Source organism: Homalodisca vitripennis, chromosome 4 (assembly GCF_021130785.1).
Source record: "Homalodisca vitripennis isolate AUS2020 chromosome 4, UT_GWSS_2.1, whole genome shotgun sequence".
Classification (NCBI taxonomy): domain Eukaryota; kingdom Metazoa; phylum Arthropoda; class Insecta; order Hemiptera; family Cicadellidae; genus Homalodisca; species Homalodisca vitripennis.
Genome location: NC_060210.1, coordinates 133,263,386 through 133,286,487, shown reverse-complemented (window position 1 = coordinate 133,286,487; position 23,102 = coordinate 133,263,386). Strand labels below are relative to the sequence as shown.

Genomic DNA, 23,102 nt, shown 5'->3' with positions numbered 1-23,102 from the left:
TTTTAATCAATTAGTTTTAGATTTTTTTAACTCTTATCTGACAAATAGGTCACAATGTGTATATTTAAATGGCTCATATTCAGTAACTAAACCTGTTAACTTTGGAGTGCCGCAAGGCTCAATACTGGGGCCAACATTATTTATTCTTTATATAAATGACCTCCCAGGAAATCTAAATGACAGCTGTGTAAATACTTATCTCTTTGCAGATGACTTGGGGCTATTGGTTAGTACTGAATCAGCCTTGGACAGTGTAAATAAACTTAGCGATAAGAATTCTACTGTCTTGGATTGGTGTTCTGCAAATAGACTTTGCATAAACATTGGAAAAGTTCAAGACCTACCTCTTAATTTGTACAGTAAAAGTAGCGAAAATAGTATTAAGTTTCTTGGAATATATGTTCAGTCGAATCTCAAGTGGCATGATTATATTAACTATATAGCCTCTCGAGTTGCTAAAGGTGTTTTCTTAATTAGGGCATTAAAGGGCACAATTTCAACTGATTATTTAATGTTTGTATACTATGCTTATGTTCATAGCTTTATCACTTATGGAATCACCTTATGGGGCAATACACAGTATGCAACAACACTTTTTATTCTGCAAAAAAGGGCTGTTAGATTGATTGCTGGTGTATCTAACAGAGATCACTGTAAAGCTTGGTTTGCAAAGTTTAATATTTAACCCTGCCATCCGTTTATGTATTAAGTGTTTTGATGTATATTAAAGATAACTTGAATGACCTTGTTAGCCTTAGTGATAACCATAACTATTTTACGAGAAATAGGAATGATCTGTTGCTGATGAAGTGTAAATACACAAGCACGCAAAGTAGCTTTAGGTATCTGGGAATCAAATTGTACAATGCTTTACCTGAACATATAAAAATATTATCTAGGCCTAGGTTTGAAACCTCCATAAAAAACATGTTGCTTAAGAAGTGTATATATAGTGTAAATGAATTTTACAATGCTAGTAATAGTATGCTTCTTTAACTAGTTTCACATGTTATAACTTGTTGACGTTGTTATACACTATTGTAGTGTCCTGACAATAAATGATTTGATTTGAATTAGTTACAAATTACAGCAGTTATCATATTTAGACTACTGATATGTATGTTTGTAATCAGAATAGATATCTCTTAGTGGTTGAGATATGTACCTTTTTTAAACTTAAGATGGCCACAATCTTGAAACCGAAACTCTTTTTCTCTCAAATTTCCATGTTGTTCTTTACTTGCACTTAACACGTTACCACCCAGTTCTATTTTGGGAGTATAGCACTTGAAATCCTACACTTAAATATTAGCCTATTGTATTCATTTAACATTATAATTACGGAATACAATAACTTTTATGGAAAAAAAACTTTCTTTATATAAAAAGTACCCTGACGTCATTGTGGTACTAACAGTGTGGACACCTGTCAAAATTACCAACTATTTGCATTGAAACTCTTGATTATAATAACAATATTGCTAAATAACATAATTTTTATAAATGAAATGTTACTTTGTAAGAAAAAAGTATTATGGCGCCACTATGGTAGTAGGTGTCGTCAGTATTGGTGGTATGACGTGGTCTCACCAAGATTGAATATGTTAAATTTTAGTGAAAAACATGGTTTTAAATAAAGTATTATTATGAAATTATTTCGGCATACTCAGCACAAATTACAAGGTTGAAAACACTAAAAGTAAAAATAAAAAGACAGAAAATAAAATATTTGAACTGCTTTTAAAACAAAAGAACACTATTAGGCAATGTTTAGTAAAAACCAAATAAAAAGTGCCTTGTAATACTCAAAACTATATTTACAATATAATGTGTTCTAGTAATAGTGAGTGAGAGAAACTAAACGGCAATCTCTCGGGAGCTTATTCTATAGCTAAAAACAAGTAAAAAAGTTCATATAACCATATGCCCGGAAACGCTTCGTTAGCGAGTTACGCCTAGCGAAAGATTTCGCCCGGATTTCAGAACCCTTGGTGAAGTCAGGCCGTATAAAAATGGTAAAGGTAGTTACAAAGATACAAATACGATTGTTTTTTATGTTTTTATATCTGACAAATTTATTAAAATTCGTCCCAGAGCTATAAATGCAATACTTTCAGAGATATCTTACGTAAAACACAAGAATTGGTGCAAAGAAATAACACATTTTTGTGTTTAACGTAAGATTACTTCCATAAATGTTAACCCTTTTAGCCCCGGCGTCCGGTATATCGGACAGAGGTGGTCTAGCTAAAATGCCCAACGTCCGATATACCGGACGTCTCGAGAATATGTAGCTGGCTAATAATATGTCCAAATGCCATCAGTTTCGGTATAGTGGTCGGTGAAGAAACGGGCTACATGCAAAAACAATAAACCTTCCAATTGGCATCGTATTTCGTCGTCATTGAGCGTAGTTTATTTGTCGATGTCAGTTGTCAGACGACTTCAGTTGCATTGTTGTTGTATGCTGACTTATAACCTCAATTAGTTTGCGTAATTGAAAGCGGTTGTTTTTCGTGTGATTTATTGTATTATTAGTAAAAAAACATGAGTAAACGTTGTAGAGAAAAGTTACCAGTGAGTGAAAACACTTTGATAAACACCGGTACTTTGGGATTATACCGACCACACGCATACATGAATAGTTATTTGACATTTTGCTTCTACTGATTACTAGATTAGCGTAGAACAATATTTCGTCAATATAAAACAGGAATTGTCTTATCGCAAACCCCTCCCCATCCTCAGACAGAGGTCAAAGTCGAGCGGTCTAGTAGATAAGTGATTGCAGAGTCCCGCCGCGCGGCCTGCCGTAATCGGGATTCTCGAGAAAGATAAGATAACAGCGACAAAAATACCGATCACAATACCTGGAAATGCTTGTTGATTAATGGAATGTTAGTTCTGTTACTCAACTACATCGTTTTATAACGTTCTAAGTTCATTGAAAAAGGTTTAAGCGTTGGGGGCATATAACGGAATCTGACCCCATTCCCAAAGTACCATAAAATGTATATATTGTAAATATTATTTCTTTTACTTTTTTGAAAAATTAAACAAGTTTTAGTCTTACAAACCATTACAATTAGTTTGTGTTATTTTACAATTTGTTATTATTTCAAAAGTGCAAAAACAAGTAAACATATCTGTATACTTCTACTGACGTGTATGTGGAAATATATAAAGAAGTGCTTATGCAGCAATACAATTAATTGGATATATCTCCTGCATTTATCAAGGAAAGTTCTTAAAATTTTGTGTGTGTAGTAAGAAATATGTGTACAACAAAATTGCTTCATTTTTCAGGGGCTACAATTTTTTTTTCTACCGTTTATGTATGTCCAAACTATAAAAAATAAAAAAAATAAAAAAAATTTTATGTATAAATACGCTAAAAAAAAAACAAATCATTCTGTAAAAGTACTTTTTAACTATTACATCTAATAGTACACTTATTTGTGAACAATTTAAAACAAAAACCTAAAAATTATCTTCAAAAATAAGAAAACTAGATGAATTTTCCCTCAATTCTGCACTACGGCCCCTTATCGCCATGGGCTTTCTGGCAAGTCCATGGAAAAATGGCTGGGGTTAAAAGGGTTAAATAAAGGTCATTTTTTTCTTAAACAGATTTGTAGAACATTTAATTCTGAAAAGATTCATGTGAATTACTTAGGAAAAAAATTAATAATAGGTATTGAAATTTAGCTTTATTTAAAAATAAAACAGACGCACAAAAATGCATATTCCTATCTGCATAAAATATTAACTAATGTTTAGGTTGTGAGTAACAGCTGATCATTTATTCTAGACTGAACATTAACATAAAATGTATTTACCTTTATAAAACTGTAATAATCACCTATAATAGTTCCTCAAAGTCTCCTCCGTTGTTAGCAATGCACGTTTTCGCACGACGAATCCACTCTTTTCTAGCGCGTTTCATAACGTTTGGAGCATTCTTGATAGTTTCTGCCGCCTCTGTAATGCGATTACGTAACTCTTCTATGGTGTTAATCCGTTTTGAATAAACGATTGACTTCATCCAACCCCATAAGAAAAAGTCTGCTGGCGTGAGGTCAGGAGAACGTGGTGGCCATTTTACTGGTCCATTTCGACCAATCCATTGTCTACCGTATGTATCATTTAAATAGTTTTTCACATCATTAGAAAAATGTGGAGGTGCTCCGTCGTGCATAAACCATGCATTTATTCTGTTTTGAACAGGAATATCTTCCAAGAGGGTAGGCAGGTTTGTTCTTAAAAAATTTAAGTACGCTACTCCATTAAGTCGATTAGGGAGGAAAAATGGACCAATCAAATTATCACCCAGAACACCAAGCCATACATTGACTGAAAATGTATGTTGAAAATGCCTCGTCGCAGTTTCATGTGGGTTGTCGTACGCCCAAGTATGGGTATTACGAAAATTTACAATTCCATTTCTAGTAAAACAGGATTCATCAGTAACGAGAATACGCCGAAGAAAATACTGATGTCGTAAACAATTTCTTCTTAACCAGCGGCAGAACATCTTCCGTTTATTAAGATCTTGCGGTAATAAGTCTTGAACACGTGTTATATGGAATGGGTACAACTGTGCTTCATGAAGTGTCCGCCATACGCTTGACTGGCAAATATTTAACTGACTTGATAATCGTCTGGTGCTTGTGGTTGGTGATAATTTTACAGCATTTATTATTGCTTGTTCATTATTATAGTTCCTTGCGCTACGTTGACGACCAGTATCTATTCGCTTCGGTTTAAAGCTACCAGTTTCTCTAAGTCGTCTCTCCACAGCTTCAAATGTTTTGCGATCAGGTGTTCTTCGATGTGGAAAAGTATCACGATATTCCTGAACTGCAGCTAAACCATTCTTGTTAACTTTGCCGTAAATCAGTATCATGTCCGTATACTCTTCAAACGAATACATACCATTTACATTATCTGCCATTATTTACTAAGATAATTACATACACTTTTATAAAAATATTTAATAAAATATTTAAAAAATAAATATTTAATAAAATATTTTATACACTTGTATAAAATATTTCCAAATAATCACAGGATCTCACAAAATACAATCTTCACACGCCACAATACAAAAACCTCCATAAAGGTTATTCAAATATTACTTCATGAACTTAATTGTTGATCAGCTGATATTGCCAACCTTTGCAAAGAAAATATGACGATAAAAAGTGTTGAATAAATGATCAGCTGTTACTCACAACCTAAACATTAGTTAATATTTTATACAGATAAGAATATGCATTTTTGTGCGTCTGTTTTATTTTTAAATAAAGCTAAATTTCAATACCTATTATTAACTTTTTTCCTAAGTAATTCACATGAATCTTTTCAGAATTAAATGTTCTACAAATCTGTTTAAGAAAAAAATGACCTTTATTTAACATTTATGGAAGTAATCTTACGTTAAACACAAAAATGTGTTATTTCTTTGCACCAATTCTTGTGTTTTACGTAAGATATCTCTGAAAGTATTGCATTTATAGCTCTGGGACGAATTTTAATAAATTTGTCAAGATATAAAAACATAAAAAACAATCGTATTTGTATCTTTGTAACTACCTTTACCATTTTTATACGGCCTGACTTCACCAAGGGTTCTGAAATCCGGGCGAAATCTTTCGCTAGGCGTAACTCGCTAACGAAGCGTTTCCGGGCATATGGTTATATGAACTTTTTTACTTGTTTTTAGCTATAGAATAAGCTCTCGAGAGATTGCCGTTTAGTTTTGAATCACCCTGTATTTTTTTTTTTTTTTTTGAGATAAAAAGATAGATAAAAAGGACTAAAGTAAATTGCTCAACAATATTACTCTAAAAATCATCAAATTAAGTGGTATAAAGCCATTGTAATACCACTGTGTAATTGACTGTGAGGAATATTTTTTTAAGGTAAGCTTATTGAGGTTTCATACTTAATATTAGTAGATTGACCACTAAATCAACCTCCTGTTGAAGGTAACTTTGGCTTGTTAAAGTATCCAATATTAAAAAAAATTATTATAGGTAGAAAGAAAAATGACCAATGTTATTATAAGAAAATGTTTTGTAATTTAAATCTTTTTTTAACATTTCTTTCTTCCCATAGACATTTTTAAATGTTTTAAAAATTTTAAATTTAATATAAAAACAAAAATAGTTTACAAATACATACCTCATCCTCAAAGTGGTTGTGAGTCATAAAGAACATGTTCTTATCCATTCCTTTTATCCGGTCACGATTTTTCACGGATTCATGATCAAGTAATTCTGGATAGATAGTTGGTACCAACTGTTTGGATATTTCTGGTCTCATGCGGTGTTGGAGTGTAAGTGTATGACAGGCCATGCCATTCGAAACCATTCTCTCGAACAGTGAGACATCCAGCTGGTACTGGCGAGCCAAGCGTAATTCAGCTACGTTTGGGCGTAATTGCTTATGATCACCTAAACATTACATGCATCAAATATTTTTGAAGCAATAACTTTTAAGTTTTTATGATGTTCAGTTACAGCAAATATTTTGGACCCTCATTTAGTGATTAAAATTTGTTGTCAAACCTTCACTACTAATCTACATGATAGTAGTAGTTATACTCCAAATAGAAGACGGACAAGTGTGCACACTGAAAGTATTACAGCTAGTGAAGAGATATCAGATGGTGTTGTCATAATACCTTCAATGCTACAACCGATAATAGTAACCAAATAGCAGGCAGATGTAGCATTGAAAGAAAGCGTTGACATTAGATATTACAGCTATGTAGTAACAAGGGTGACGATGTCATAACACATTCAGTACTATGACAGATAATACAAAACAAGTAGAAGGTCAACCGGATAAATGCACTGAATGTGTTAACATTATGTATTACAATAGGCACTACCTAGGGTGGTGTTGTTATACATTCAGCGCTACAACCAGTAATACAAAACAAATAGAAGGCGAACCAGATGTAGGGACTGGAAGTGTTCATACTACGTATTCCAGCTATGTACAGTAAAACCTCCTTAATCCAGCATTCTACAGTATAGTCCGGAATTGACTATAATCCACCATTGACAAATATTATAGAATTGCCTTTACAATGAACATTGTAAAGTGAGCAACTCGACAGCTATTGCCGACACTCAAGAGCCACATAGCGTCACGCTCTGAGAAGTAAACGTGAGTGGGCCAACCATCGTGCCCGCTCTGTAAATCTCAGATCCACTCATGTCCCGGTATGCACTTCACTAAAACTTTAAGTGCAGACGCTCATTCATACAAGAATTTGTTATTTCCGAGTCTAGTGTTAAAGACTTTCAAGCCAATTTTAACATAAAAGATGCTTTTTTTACTGCAGCTTTGTCTCATGGACTGATGTTCAGAATGTAACAGTTAAAAGGTCATGGAGGAAACTCTGACCAGGTGTTATGAAGTATGAATCAAAAACTAGTTCAGGACAAATCAGAAAATGACAATGAAGAAGTCTCAGTCAAAATTTGCTGAGCCAAATAAAGAAATACAGTATGGCCAAAGTTATGAACTTGCATACAGTAAAAAAGTATTTTAAAAATAAAAAAAAATAGTTTTAAGGAAGCAAGTAGATATTAGATATTTTTTCAAGCTATTTATAAGTGCTATTGCTAAAAACCACGAATAGTACAGTACTGTGGAGTATTTCATACAGTATTCAAATTTATTTCATCGTGTACTGTACTTAAAAATGCATTTTAATATTTCTCCTGTACTTATGTATTGATTTATACTGTTTAAATAACCCATGTTTAAATAATAAATACATACAGAAAAAGTGTTCTGTGTTATTTTTTACACGACTCCTGCATTTTTATAAATAACCTCCTTAGTCCAGAATTTTCATTAATCCGACAAGCATCAAGTCCCAAACGTGCCGGATTAAAGAGGTCCTAGGGTACTGTAGTATCTAGGGTGGTGTTGTCTTAGCAAAAATCAGTTCTAGGACCGGTAATACAAGGAGAGAGTGAACCGAATGAAGACACTGAAAGTGTTAACATTAAGTATTACAACTGGCACTTTCTAGGGTGGTGTTTTCATATCCAGTAATACAGTAATACAAAACAAGTAGAAGGCAAACAAGATGTAAACACTGAAAGAATTCATATTATGTATTCTAGCTAGGTAGTATCTAGGGTAGTATTGTCATAGCACATTCAGTGCTACGACTGGTAATACAAAACAAGTAGAAGACGAACCAGATGTAGGGACTGGAAGTGGTCATATTATGTATTCCGGCAAGGTAGTATCTAGGGTAGTATTGTGATAGCACATTCAGTGCTACGAATGGTAATACAAAACAAGTAGTAAGCGAAACAGATGTAGGGACTGGAAGTGGTCATATTATGTATTCCGGCAAGGTAGTATCTAGGGTAGTATTGTGATAGCACATTCAGTGCTACGAATGGTAATACAAAACAAGTAGAAGACGAAACAGATGTAGGGACTGGAAGTGGTCATATTATGTATTCCGGCAAGGTAGTATCTAGGGTAGTGTTGTCATTGCATATTCAGTGCTATGACTGGTAATACAAATCAAGTAGAAGACGAACCAGATGTAGGGACTGGAAGTGTTCACATTATGTATTCCAGCTAGGTAGTATCTAGGGTAGTATTGTCATAGCACATTCAGTGCTATGACTGGTAATACAAATCAAGTAGAAGACGAACCAGATGTAGGGACTGGAAGTGTTCATATTATGTATTCCAGCTAGGTAGTATCTAGGGTAATATTGTCATAGCACATTCAGTGCTATGACTGGTAATACAAATCAAGTAGAAGACGAACCAGATGTAGGGACTGGAAGTGGTCATATTATGTATTTCAGCAAGGTAGTATCTAGGGTAGTGTTGACAAGTCAATTTTAATTCATCCCTCACAACAGTCTCTCCTGAAACTTGTCACAATAATTTTAACACTTTTACGATTAGAATTATCCTTAGTTGTTTAACCTGTTCAGCACTATAGTTACAGCTCCTGGGACCTCCTGCACACCATCATTATAAGTTTCATTGATGTGCAATTTTGGGAAATCAAAATAAGTCATAGGGAGTGATATCGGAGCTAAGATATCAGTGTTAATGATAGAATGCCTTTTTCTGCCTAAAACTCTTCGCACATTAAACATAGAATGGGGCAGGATACTGTTGTGTAGAATTTAGACGGTCACAGCAAGCTCATGGTGCATACAAGCTATAACATTTGAATGACCTTCATTTCTACTTATGCAACATCGAGTTTGATGGTGGTGCATGTCTGTCCATTAGATTTAGCTCAGCATTAGGAAAATGTGTCACTCAGGGAAATATCTTGAGAGTGAATTGAGCTATCAACTTCAAATTCTATATGAAACTTCATTTCTAGACAGGCAAGATTGAGCTCAAAGATGGTTCCATGAGACGTCCATTATTCTATACTTAGTGAATGTTGTTAGGTGAGTGTGGTCTAGTGTAGTCTTGTCTTGTAAAATTGTATCCAACTTACGTCATACACAAAAGTTTATGTAGAGATAAATATAACAAAAGAAGAACTGTATAAAATATAAAGAACAGAAGCAGTTGGCATATGAATAGGGAAGTATGGGATACATTTTAATTAAGAAAGTGATTAGAACTGTTTGGAAAAATATAATGATGCATTCATGAGTTAACCCTTTTTACACAGTAAAGAATTCACTCAATATCTCTGTAGCGCTCAATTAAAAAATATATTAATATTACATTTATACAAACTATCCTTTTGTTTCATTGATGCCCAAATTAATTAAAACAAAGGTTCTAATTTTTTTTTTTATTTACTGTATATACGCTATATACACACATAACAGGTAAACAGTGAGAAAAACAATAAGAATTAATAAAAATATAAAGGCACCCTAAAATTGCCTTTAAATGTGATACATTTCAAATAAATATCTAATTTAATTATAATTACGCAAAATTACAGTTATTAATAGTAGGCATAATAGTAATGCTATATTAGTTAAACAATTAAAAAATATTAATACAAGATAGCAAGATAATATTTTGCCATGATTGCTTAGTAAAATTAAAACACCAATCAAATATAACTTTGTATACTATATAAATGTAATGAAATCACATTTCCAAATTGATAACCTTGCACATTAGCCGATAATAGCAGAGTACCAGTTTAACAAACTAAGTGAGTTTTTCACTTACAGCTAGGCCACTGAGAGTGAGCTCATACTGATAAAACAAACAAAAACTTAACTTGTGACTGTCGACAGATGCTATTATGAGTCACACTACACGCTATTTTACACTAAAACATCAAAGAAGCACTTTCACGTATTATGACGAAATTTTATAGAATTGATTCAACATTAATACAATGCGTTGTTCTGATATGCCATGATAATTATATTCTGCTTGGAATGTTTGGCATTACATTTAATCAGCACAATATTCCGCTTACAGAGGGTTAAATACTTGAATTTATAAATACGTTAGGAGTGAAAAGTATAGAAACAATTAACTAGTGTACACTGGAGACGTTTTCAAACTGGGATTACTTATGATATAAACACAAGATTAAAGAGACCATAATTATATATATAGTTTTCTATTAAACCCATAATTATTTTTGAACAATGCCAATATAAAATGCTGGGGAGATTAATTATCCTAATTAATGTTAATTATGTTTGCATTCACACTAAAATTCTATAGGTACTTACCTATCATTATCAGATGTTCACAGCTCTGTGTCAATGAGGCAATGATATGAGCCTCCAACACTTCTGCAGCCTCCTCCACAATAACTATTAATCATTCCAGAACAGGTGTTAATGTTTTAAAGGTCATATTAACAACAAATTCATTACAAATGTATAGTGTTGTTCTAGGTTAAACATACAATTATTGATGTGTTATTTAAAAAATGTACATTGTTTTAATAACAGTAATGACAAACAGGTGTATCTAGGGTGACCAAAAGGGAGTTACCACTACAAATTTTCCATACCTCCATGTAAAACTGGGGTATGAGAGCACTCCCCTACAAAATTTTAAATTATAATACTTTAAAAACTGTGAGTTTAAAAGCCGTCTGAGAGCATATTACTCTTATTTTATACATATTTTGAAAACATATTTTGTCTTATTGATACCCATATTTGTCAACCAACAAGGATAAAATCTGTGTACATGAAAATGAAAGACTCTTACTACAACTTTTTATAAAACCTAACTGAAATTGGCTGATCTAAATTAACACGTTCACGATGACGGCTTTTTTCCTGACTTTTTATTTGACGTTGAATTTTTCAGTAATAATGGCAAAAGACCATAACAGGTGTTTTAAGTTAAACATCTAAGTGTCACAATTTCACACAAAACCAATTATTTTAATACGTTTTATCAATTTTTCTCTATGTGGCCCAAGGGGTACCTAAAAATTAATTTTAACTAAATAACTAAATAATCAAACAATAAAAACACACAACAACGTGTACCCCATCGGGCGTACGACTCGATCAGGTACACAACGGAAATTGTGAAAGATTGTGTGATCCCGATGGGGTACACGTCGTCATGAACGTGTTAAAATAAGAAACTTACTAAGTGAATATTCTTCAGACTTAAACTCATCATCTTCATAAGAATGTTTGTATCTAAAAACCTTTTTATGACAAGATGTTCTATGAAGAAGAAAAAGCAATTGCTGACAAAGGAAAGGAAAAAATAAAAAGGTGGGAATGATTTATAAACAATTAAAACATATAAAATATTCACTATTCCTAAATGTTAAGGTATCCCTGAGAACATTCATAAACATCACTATTTTAAATTGTAGTGGAGAAAAATATTTTTCTCCTCTAAGTTGTATGAAACAACCCATTGGGGTATTTACACCAGCTGGTGAGGTGGTCTGCATTTTACATTAAACTGTTCACTTAGTATGCCGTAATTCCACTACATATTATAGGGATGTTCTTTACAAAGCTTTTAGATGCAAAAAATAACCAAATTATTTTATTGTTTGAGTGTGGCTAATCTGAATATTGTTAATTTTTTATATCCATGTCTCTTGTCATCGAATGGTAGCTTAGCTGTGCACTGAATAGTTTGTTTACGTACATTATGTATAATGACCGATTGTGAGAACTTCCGTAATTCTGAAGATGAGAAGGTTTTATATAGTGATTGTCAATATGATTCAAGTGATAGTGATAGACATGTATTTGTTTAATGTAAGAAATTGTTTCAAAGCATTTTATACTTTGGTAAATTACTAAAGAAAGAATAGTGAACTATGTAAATACTACTATATATGTACTAAGAAGGGAATTTGATGTTTTTAAATTGAGTAATAATGTTAAATATGAATCTTACAATAGAACAAAAGTGATTGACTTTTGCTTGGAATAATTAAAAAAAACAAAAGGTTTTTATTCTTCTAAGTTACAAGTACTCGTATATTTAGATATGTTGGTGTTTATTTATATCTATGTAAAATCATTATCAAATTAAAACAATACTATTAAATGTTAAAAAATTTCTAAAACACACACTGAAAATGTATATATTTAAAGAATTTTTTCTTTATTGTATTAAAATTTTGGTACAAAATTGTTAATACACATAAAATGTTTTGTAATTTTAAATTGTAAATAACAATATAGGGAAATGTTTTAAACTTCTTGGCTCTATCATAAATTCATTTTTTTCAATACCATATATAAACCAAACTTATTTTCATCAAAATTAATTACCGCCACCAGGCTTACCAAGGCTTTGTTTCCATGTTTTCCTTATAGACTTAGTTATTGTACAATAAAACCATTAAGGATTATAAGGAATTCTTTTCAGGTAATTTCAATAGATTCAAATATATTCATTTGATTTAATCAACTTTGTTATTAAGTTACAAAATCAAAACTGTGGTAAAATAAAGTTAAACTTTTAATAACTAAAAAATTGAAATTAAATATTTATAACTTATTAATACATGTAAAATAATACGGTTATAAAGTAAAATTTCAAGTGGCCATGTGACATGTTTTGGAAATGTATTTAGAAATTCATATTTTTAAGTAAAATATAGGCTACTTCTAAGCTGTGAAACAATAATTATACTAACTCCATTTAGTTCTACACTTACAAGTTTTTCTTTAAAATGCAATATCAAGGTATGGTTAAAACATTGAAACTATTAAAAACTTAACTGAAAACAACAGCAGGAATGGATCCATAAATATTTAGCCTACTCCTTTTCTCACTTAGGACGGAAGGTGCTGTATCAAGTCAAGCATACTGGTACCAGACCCTACCACCCCTCTGGGTGGTAAATGCAGGTACAGTAGTGGCCGAATTTCAAAATGGCACTTACTTTATATTTTAGTATCTTCATACACACACAGTATTTATTATTTCACAAATCCTTTACTTTTAACATTTTTATTTTTACTGCGGAAAATTCAACTATCACAAGTGAATGTGTTAAAAAAAAAACTGCATCTCAAACAATAAGTGTAACTGACTAGACTTACCGATTTTTGGTGCTAAAGCTGTGAACATCGGCTGCAGTTTTGCAGCTATTGTTGTTGTAGTTCCAACAACATGGCTAGCTTTTAAGATTTGTAAATCATCATTTTGTCTTAGTAGCTCATACTTGAATGCATACTCTTTGAACAAAGCTTCCTTAGTAGCTAACTCAACAATAAGTCCACTCCTGAGGTTGTCCACCCAAGTGTGGTACAATTTCCATCTGTTATCAGGCTGAATACCATCAAGGAATTGTGCACTCAAAAGAGCTTCTTTTTCAGCCTCGGAACGAGGTAATTTTCTATGTAAGAACTCGTTCCTCAAATGTCTCAGTATTAAAATCAAGTTATCACTCATGAACTTAAGATGCATCATCCTATCTCTCCTTTGATTACCTTTACTGTTGAGGTCTTTCAATATTTCTTCAATTTTTGACTCTACACTAATAAGATTACAGGCAAACTGTACTCTAACTGTATTCTCTGGAGGAGGAATAGCAGAATCCAAATTAATAGTATCGAAGAAAACTTGTTTCACACGCTGATCTTCAGCTTCTGCAATCAGAGGATCCACACGTGGCACTTCTTGTACAACTCCTCGATCTGCTGTAATTGTGATTTTCACTTCCTTAGTCTTGTTAGCACTGCCTACACCGGCTAACAGCCAATCCATAAAATGATCATCATCTCTAAAATATCCTCGCTGGTTATCTGCCATGACCAAGTTTAATGTTTTTACAGACAATACTCCTTCTGTGTCATCCAACAATTGAATATTAGTTTGATGAGTTTTAATTTCTGCAAAAACGGTATTCATTTTCAAGTACAAATCTCTAATTTCTCGAGTTTGGTTTTTCTTGTAATAGCTGTACTCTTTCCTTCTTTCTCTGATATTAAACTTATCCAGCTCATTTCCTTTACTCTTTCCTCCAATTCTAACTAACTTAGAAGTAACAGGCAAAAGACCTGCTAAAAATTGGTCTAAAGCGTGATTTGTAAAGCAGACCACCAAAATGGGACAGTTAGTCCTATTCCAGATACTGACATTTTGGAGCAAGCTCTTGGCAATTTGCAGCCCAAGAAATGTTTTTCCCGTACCTGGTGGACCTTGTATGACTACAAGGTCATTTGTAAGTGCAGATTTGTATGCTTTATATTGGGAAGGGTCTAAGCCCAAATCCTCATGTGTTGGCCATTCCAAATCACTTAACACTCTGAAAGCAAAATGGTTGTTTGCCATTTTGATGTTATAAACGTCTGGAAGAGCTAAATACTTTGGAGGTTCCGTTTCAGTATCCATATCAACAATGTATTTTGAGAGTGGAAAGTTTGTTTCACTAAATGTTTGTAGAGCTTTTAGTACATGAAAGTAAGGTTCAAAGTAAGCCTCACTCTCTGCCATCACAAATTCCTTACCCAAGATAGATTTTGCATTTTGTGTTGCTCCTTGAAGCTCTATAACCACACGCTTGTTCTCCAATTCCTTTACACTCCTAAAAGCAACAGTTGCTAGGAAAAATGTGTCAAAGTGATCATTTGTGAATAACAAAAGAGAGCCATACATAAACCTGTTGGAAAATTCCCAATTGACTCGGTTGATTTTCTTATCAACATCAAAACATATCTCATAACCAACTTTATCATTTATGGTTTTGGAATGTAGAAATTTTACTTTTCTATATATTCTAACATTCTCTATTCTCTTGAATTTTTCTTTTGAGTTCTGCTGCTTTTTGTAATCCCTGATGGCTTGTCTGATGGGACTCATAAAATCCTCTCGCAACAATTTGAAATGAGTGTCCAAGTAATGCTCTACACTACCGTAAGGTCCCTTGATCACATTTGGATATAAAAATGGTTGTTCTGAATATATGTCTTCAGGCCTTGGGAATAAAGATACTGTTCTGAAGTCTCCAACTGGTTCAGGAAAATATTTTTCCTTTTTTTCAGATCTTGCTTTCACATTATTTTCTTGCTTTGGAATTTCTGTACTGCTACCTAAATCTAGCAACAAAGACTCCACTACTAGAGATAAATTTGAATCTAGATGTACGTTACGGTTTTTTGTGACCATCTTCATTGATTTTTGAACTTCATGTAAATGATTACACCATACACCTGCTGCACTCGGCATAAAATCTTGTAAAGTATCATATAATGTGATTACATTGCTATAAAAAGCATTCAGATCATGTTCAATATCATCTTCAATGTAAGGAAGCTCACTTACAAAATTATATATTTCATCCAAGAATGTTGGAAGACTTACTTGCCGCAATACATCTGCTTTGGCACCGCTAGATTCTGCAATACAAACTTTGGTAAGTATCTTAAGTATAATTAAATATAGGTTCTTATTTGAACTATCAAATACAATTTTTGAACAGTAAGTTCCGTCAGACAAGATTTCCACAACTTCTTCTGGATCCATGCTTACTAGAGCCTCCAATTGGTCTAATGTAACCACCTCTCTAGGATTATCATTATGGCCATATAAGTTTTCCTCATGCTGTTTGTTTTTAGTTTTTCGTTCATTTTTATTCCTTTTTTTGTTACCAGTAAATGAACTGCAACCACCTAAATCTCCTTTTTTATCCATCTCATTTATTTGTACATTACTGCCTATTAAATTTTCAGGAATCAAAGTAGCCCCATATGGTAATTGTTGCCTACCACTTTCAAAAGAAATGGTGTGATGGCTACTTCCTGTGTAATAATCTGAGGCATTAGAATAAATGCTACTGCTACTATTACCCAAATCTGGATTCCCTAACTCCATTCTAGGTCTCTCAAATTTAATATTTGTTTTTAAAGACGTAGTATTTTTAGAATCTGCATTCATTCCTATATCACAACCTCTTCGATTTCTTTGTCTCTTCTTATTACATTGAATTGGTTTCATACTATCGAGCAACTCAGAATTAAGGCTTGCTGTACTATGATCTAAAAACCGATTCCTATCTCCTCTTCCTCCCCAATTTCTTCCTCTTCCTCCATCTCCTCCTCTTCCTCCTCCCCCCCATCCTCCTCTTCCTCCCCTTCCTCCTTCTCCTCTTCCCATTCCTCCTCCTCTTCCCATTCCTCCTCCTCCTTCCCATCCTCCTCCTCCCAACCATCCTCCACCCTCCCATCCTCCTCCCTCCCATCCTCCACCCTCCCATCCTCCTCCCTCCCATCCTCTACCTATCAACAATCCTCCTCCTCCTCCTTCTCCCAACAATCCTCTTCCTCCTCCTTCTCCCAACAATCCTCCACCTCCTCCTCCCCTTCCTCCTCCCTCCCATCCTCCTCCTCCCATTCTTCCTTCTCCTCTTCCCCTTCCTTGATCTCCTCCTATTCCCCTTCCTCTTCCTCCTCTTCCCATTCCTCCTCCTCTTTCCCTTCCTCCCCTCTCCCATCCTCCTCCTCCCAACCATCCTCCTCCCTCCCATCCTCCTCCCTCCCATCCTCTACCTCCCAACAATCCTCCTCCTCCTCCTTCTCCCAACAATCCTCCACCTCCTCCTCCCATTCCTCCTCCTCTTCCCATTCCTCCTCCTCCTTCCCTTCCTCCCCTCTCCCATCCTCCTCCTCCCAACCATCCTCCTCCCTCCCATCCTCCTCCCTCCCATCCTCTACCTCCCAACAATCCTCCTCCTCCTCCTTCTCCCAACAATCCTCTTCCTCCTCCTTCTCCCAACAATCCTCCACCTCCTCCTCCCCTTCCTCCTCCCTCCCATCCTCCTCCTCCCATTCCTCCTTCTCCTCTTCCCCTTCCTTGATCTCCTCCTATTCCCCTTCCTCTTCCTCCTCTTCCCCTTCCTCGATCTCCTATTCCCCTTCCTCGATCTCCTATTCCCCTTCCTCCTTCTCCACTTCCCCCTCCTTCACCACCTCTGAATACACCACCTCTTCTCATATATGGTCTTCCTCTATGTTCCATGCTTGAAAAAGTTTTGGAGTCACTTGATATAAACTGATTATGATTTTATTTAATATTACATTTTTGTTATTCACCTTATAAAATGTGAGGGATCCTTAATCTGAAACCAAAACAAAAAACAAATATTAAGAGCATCAATTTTACTTTCAAGGCTTTGTAAAATAATAATGAGAAAACATCAATAAAAAACAAGGTATCTACATATATTTGTTTAGAATAATTTATAATACATTATTCAGGTGTCGGTAAAGTTTTTAGGCTACTCCAAACTCAACCAATCTACTTTAAAACGTTTACATAAAATTTTGGAACCTAACTAATGCAATAAAAAAAGCATTAAGATAAATCACGAATAAAATATAACATTAAAACATCAATAATACAGATAAAATAAATAGGAACTTTTGATCTAAGATCTTACGAGACTTGAAACTTGGTACATAGGTTACTCTTGGTCCAAGAAAGAACACTATTGATTTTAAGGTCAAAGGGCAGTCCACCCATCTGTGCACTATCTCTTTCTTTACATTTTTTGTCGGGTCCTTCGATACTCTGTTGTATCAGTTTATTATTTATAAAAAGAACATGGTTAGCTGTTACATTTCATATGCTGACTACATGACTACTAAATGATAGTCATATTGTATTTCCCTTATACGAGCAATGTTGGCTAATTTAACCCTCCCCCGGTCACATTAATTTCAGGCGCTCACGGCAGAACGAGACCTATTAATTCGCGGCGACGCGTTACGATGAGCACTCAGCGGCTTATATTGCTTGCATCTATTCTGTATTTTAATTATTAGATAGATGTATGGATAAGACTAAAATATGTTTAGTAATAAATAAATTCTTTACTTACTAGTCATTGAGAAATCTCAACTCCTTTATTTTGATGGTACGTGAGGAAACAGGGATGTTTACAGAATGTAATGTCGCACTGCTTACAACAATTCCAATAGCTTCTGATTGGTCTGCCAGAATTAGTTTTCTTTTTGTTATCACGACAAACCACACAAATTGTTGCATGTGACTGTTTCTCTCCAAAACATGAGGGGTTTTTGGTGACACTACACCTATCGGTAAACTCCGCTTTCTTCCTAATCGCTTCCGCGATGTAAAGTTGCCAATGAGTTGCTCAACAAGCTTTTGTCGAAAATCCAGTTGTGTTTGACCATGTTTGTTTTCTGCAGGTAAGTTAGATAATTTATAAATAATAAAAGAATTTACAATAGTGGCATTTATAACAAAATGGAACAAATATTTCCACCATTTCTTTGATGGCCTACCAACACCGTAGTAGCTGCGATACTGATCTGATTTATGTACTCCACCCATATTTGTTGTGTATTTATTTACTAACTCAGGAAAATTTACTTTTACAATTTCATTGCCCTTTCCTGTTTTTCTATTTATTTCTAAAATTGTCTCTGGATTGGAATTAGTTGAAAGAAATAAAACTTCTCTGTTATCTCGCCAAACAGTCGCAATAACCTGGCCACTCTGCCTAAACACACTATCACCCCTTTTTAGCTTCAACGATTTAGGTTTTTTTAGCTCTGTAGGCCATCCTAATCTGTTTATTCTGACTGTCCCACATGAATAAGTGTCTTTTTCTAACAGCATATTGGCTAAATTAAAAGATGAAAAAAAGTTATCAAAGTAGACATGATGGTTTTTACCAATAAATGGTTCAACCACATCCATCACAACTTGTTCTCCCAATAAAAAGTGTATTGTTTTTTCTTCTTTCTTACCCAAATATACTTTACCAAATAAAAAGTAACCACTTTTGCTACAAGCAGACGCCCACATTTTTATGCCCCATTTATTCGGCTTTTTCGGCATGTACTGCTTTAGACAAAACCGACCCTTGAAACCAATCATGGCCTCATCTACAGGTATGTCACGGCCTGGTTTGAAGTATTGTCTAAAGTCATCAATTAATTTTAAAACTGGTCTAGCCTTATACAAAATATCATAGTTGTTACTCCTGGGAGTCTGAATGTGTGCTGGATCACTTACATGAAAATACTGGTTTATTTTCTTGTACCGGCGCAAGGTCATACATTACTGAACTATAGGACATTTTACAAAATCACCGATGAAATATTCATCAACGTTTGGCTCATATAAGCCCATACAAATTTCTATTCCTACAAAAGCTTTGATTTCATCTCTAGAAACCAGGGCCCAATGAGGGTCAAGTTTGTTTACAGCATCTTGTTTTTTTGCAGCATACGCATTCGTACACTCGACTATGTTGTCAAAAAATAAAAATATTCTACGACATCAGAACCAACAGGCAAAGTGTGAGATGGCCCAAAATCACTGTAAAATAAATTTGGTTCTGTGTAAGTTATATTGTGCGAGACCAGGGAGGGGGCACACGGCCGCATGTTTGTCGGCGACAACTAGTCGTCGGCTCGCCAGGCTCAAGGTCAACAACATCGTTTGACTCTCTGAATCACTTTGTTCAGTCAGTAATATATTATTGTTAACATCATTCAAATCACCAACACTTGATGCATCACTAATATCTCTATTACTACACACCTCCCGATCAATCTCACTGTTGCGAAGCGAACACCTAAAATCAGCCATATTTACCACTCAACTACTGCCAAAATAACAGATAATAATTCGTTGTAATGGTTTCAATAGTAAGAAGAAGGACTCCGTATAGCCTAGAAACTGTAATAGTTCAAATTAATGCCGATGGGAGGCAGCACCAGACGGACACAGTTGGTAATGTAGATCGTGGCGATTCGTGGCGTTTGACCTGCAGTGGCTCGGAACAGTGCGTGGCGATTCATGGCTTGTGACCGGGAGAGGGTTAAGTGGAAAAAGTTTGTATAATGTTGCACTTTAAGCCATTCTAAATGCAACAGGGTTTACTTTGAGGTAAGAAACATTAATATTTATTTACTAGTCCTTACCGGTGGCTTTGCAAACAAATTTCATAATCAAAGTCCTTAGCCTACTAAGTAAAAGCACATAATGTAATATAATAGAGCTCTATGAAATTTTTCAAGAGTAAATATGCATATATCGGGTACATATTATTTCATTATTCATGGTTAGTGAATCAGAGTTTAAATGACGGACTCTTATATCAGGTTTTACTGTGTATGAGCGTTTCTGGTTCATAAAAATTATACTTTCGACACCACAGTTAAGTTTACCCTTGTCCCAATCAAGAAAATATAAATACAAAGATCTCAAAAACCTACTTTGATCAAAAAACGTTTACTTTCGGTCCTTCTCATATACTTTCGGTCTAGAACATTTTAAGTGTAATAGATTGTCTTGTAATCCCGATGAAAACATATATATATATATTCCTACGTAGTTCTGAGAAGCCTATTTCACTTAAACTAATGGGGCTATTTGAATTCACTTATACAGCCACAGCTGAGTTTGTATTATTACCTTTAATTAGGAAAAAACTATATATAGGTCTCAGAAATCTACCTCGATCAAAATGCGTCAACATCTGGTCTAATATATTTCCAATACCATAGTAGGGCGTGCCTGGTTGTCCCGATGAAGAAAAGATAGGACTGAGAAGCCTACTTCGGTAAAAAGGAGTCTATTTCCAGCCATTAAAACTCACTTACGGTGCCAATATTTGAGTTTTCTTAGCTGTCCCATTAAAAAAAAAGTATTTATGCATGTAGCTCTCGGAAACACTCTTAGTTTGAAAAACGGCTACTTCCGACTCTTGTAATCTACTTTCGCTCAAAGATATTTCAGTGCCATGATAAGAGTTTTCCTTGTTCTGATGAAGAAAATATACATAGCATAGATAGGGCTGAAAAGCATATTACTATAAAAAAAAAACATATACTTCCAATATAAGAGGGAAATCCTTTCTAAGTTTATGCATAATTTCAAAACACTGTTTGAAACTTGTTATTGACTATGGATTATTTGAAAGGATAATAGGATTTCAAAATAATCTTTTATAAGGTTGTAAAGCATTTTTTTGACGGTTAAATTTTGATGTATAAATACCACAATTTCTTCTAAATTCTAAAATATTTTGGGATTTTCTATTCATTGACCTTCCTTGGATTTCAACAAATAATTTACAAAAAGAATGAGCTGAATTTGGTCAGTTGTCCCTTAGCAGCACATATAGAGATTCTTTTTTATTTATAAGATTGTTAGTGTGCATTGAAAAATATGCTTTGTTGACCAAACAGTCATTATCAATTGCATTTACTGAAAACCACTGTTGCAGGCAAAGGCCAGTGAACTGTGAAAGTGGATCTTTTTATTAATGAGTAGATTTTAAAAATTAATTTTTTTCCTCTAACTAGTGTAAAAAAGCACTGATTTTAGACTTCTTTAGAATTAGTGAAGATATGGTATATAAGAGTTGTGTAACATATTGATGACACAATTAACAGAGATAATGGACTTGTTGCTTGATCAGAGAATGGATGTTTTTACCAAGAAACAGGATGTTGAATCATATAGTAGCAATACTGGTGGACTAACAAAAAAGAATTTTTCAGTTAAAGTTTAAATTTGGCACTTCATAGGTAGCAAGACATGATGATTGCACACAGATATGGACTACATTGATAGAAAATGCTCATAAACAGAGAGGAATAAGACTTGTGCCGACTAAACTAAATAATGCTCTGTGAATCACGGGACAGGTTGAACAAGAACAAAAAGCTTTATTACTTTTGACCATTTATTAAAGATAAAATCATTAAGCTATATTAGAACAACCCAAGAACACACCATGTCACAATCCATGCACTAATATATATATTCTAGACAAGTGAGATTGTTAATTTAAGTATTATTTCTGAGTTGAGACAAACATTTTAAAAATATTTTATTTGTATTGTATGGACAAAAAAATAAACACAAAACATTAAATAAAAATAATTAACAGTAAACAGTAAAATCCTTAACACAAAATATTATAATGAATAAAAACTTTTGTTATTCAGTAAAGAATTTGTTTATAGTATAAAAATACTTTTCCAGCAAATAACCTTTCACTTTTTTCTCAAAAGCTCTAAAGAATTCTCTGATTCAACAACATTAGGCAAGTTATTATAATAATGTATTTCTGCATATTCACACAATGTCTTAGACTTGTGTATTGTGTAATGGATAAGTAAGAATGCTTTTGTGCCTAGTGGAACAATTATATAGCCTATATTAAAATAGGAACTGAATTTTTTGTATTGTTATATATTTTTTAATACTTTAATCAGTGCCTGTTAAACATAAATTGATGGAAAATTACAGTTTCAAATCTCTAAACTTCTACTTGCAGGATGCATCATACTTAATATATTATATTTTTAGGACTATGTTTCCTTAAATGATGAAAAGCCTATTTATTCAACAGAACACCCAATAATTCAACGTTATTTTTAAGATAGGAATGAGCATAACATACTGTTAACAGTGTTTTTGTATCCACTTTTAATTACAGGAAATACATATCATATAATATGCCTGACAACGCTTATTCGATAATGAGTGAACATGCTGTCTACAAGTGAGACTTCCATCAACGTAAACCACTAGGAAAGTTGTAGTTTGTGTTGTGTTAAATGTTGCAACAAGGAAGATGTAGATTTAGAGCTATTGCTATAGTTACAATAAAA

At 33.9% G+C, this 23,102-nt stretch overlaps 2 protein-coding genes across 3 annotated transcripts in view; one reads left to right on the top strand and one right to left on the bottom strand.

The window, feature by feature from the left end:
• Positions 1-23,102, bottom strand: part of LOC124360193 (NFX1-type zinc finger-containing protein 1-like) — a 108,036-nt gene that overhangs the window by 67,104 nt on the left and 17,830 nt on the right. The window contains exons 2-5 of one of the 2 annotated variants that reach the window (XM_046813590.1): positions 17,535-17,560; positions 13,545-15,842; positions 10,731-10,814; positions 6,187-6,458 (exon numbers count right to left, since the gene is read on the bottom strand). In XM_046813590.1, the coding sequence (XP_046669546.1) occupies positions 6,187-6,458; positions 10,731-10,814; positions 13,545-15,672 (2,484 nt within the window). In that variant the 5' untranslated portion in view covers positions 15,673-15,842; positions 17,535-17,560. Of the gene's footprint in view, positions 1-6,186; positions 6,459-10,730; positions 10,815-13,544; positions 16,572-17,534; positions 17,561-23,102 lie in introns of those variants that run through there. The other variant, XM_046813589.1, reaches the window with a different exon arrangement.
• On the top strand, positions 16,486-17,466 carry LOC124361199 (uncharacterized protein DDB_G0271670-like; the record flags this gene model as incomplete). Its single annotated transcript, XM_046815239.1, has 1 exon — positions 16,486-17,466. A coding segment is annotated over one exon (981 nt), but the record flags the coding sequence as incomplete, so codon positions are not given.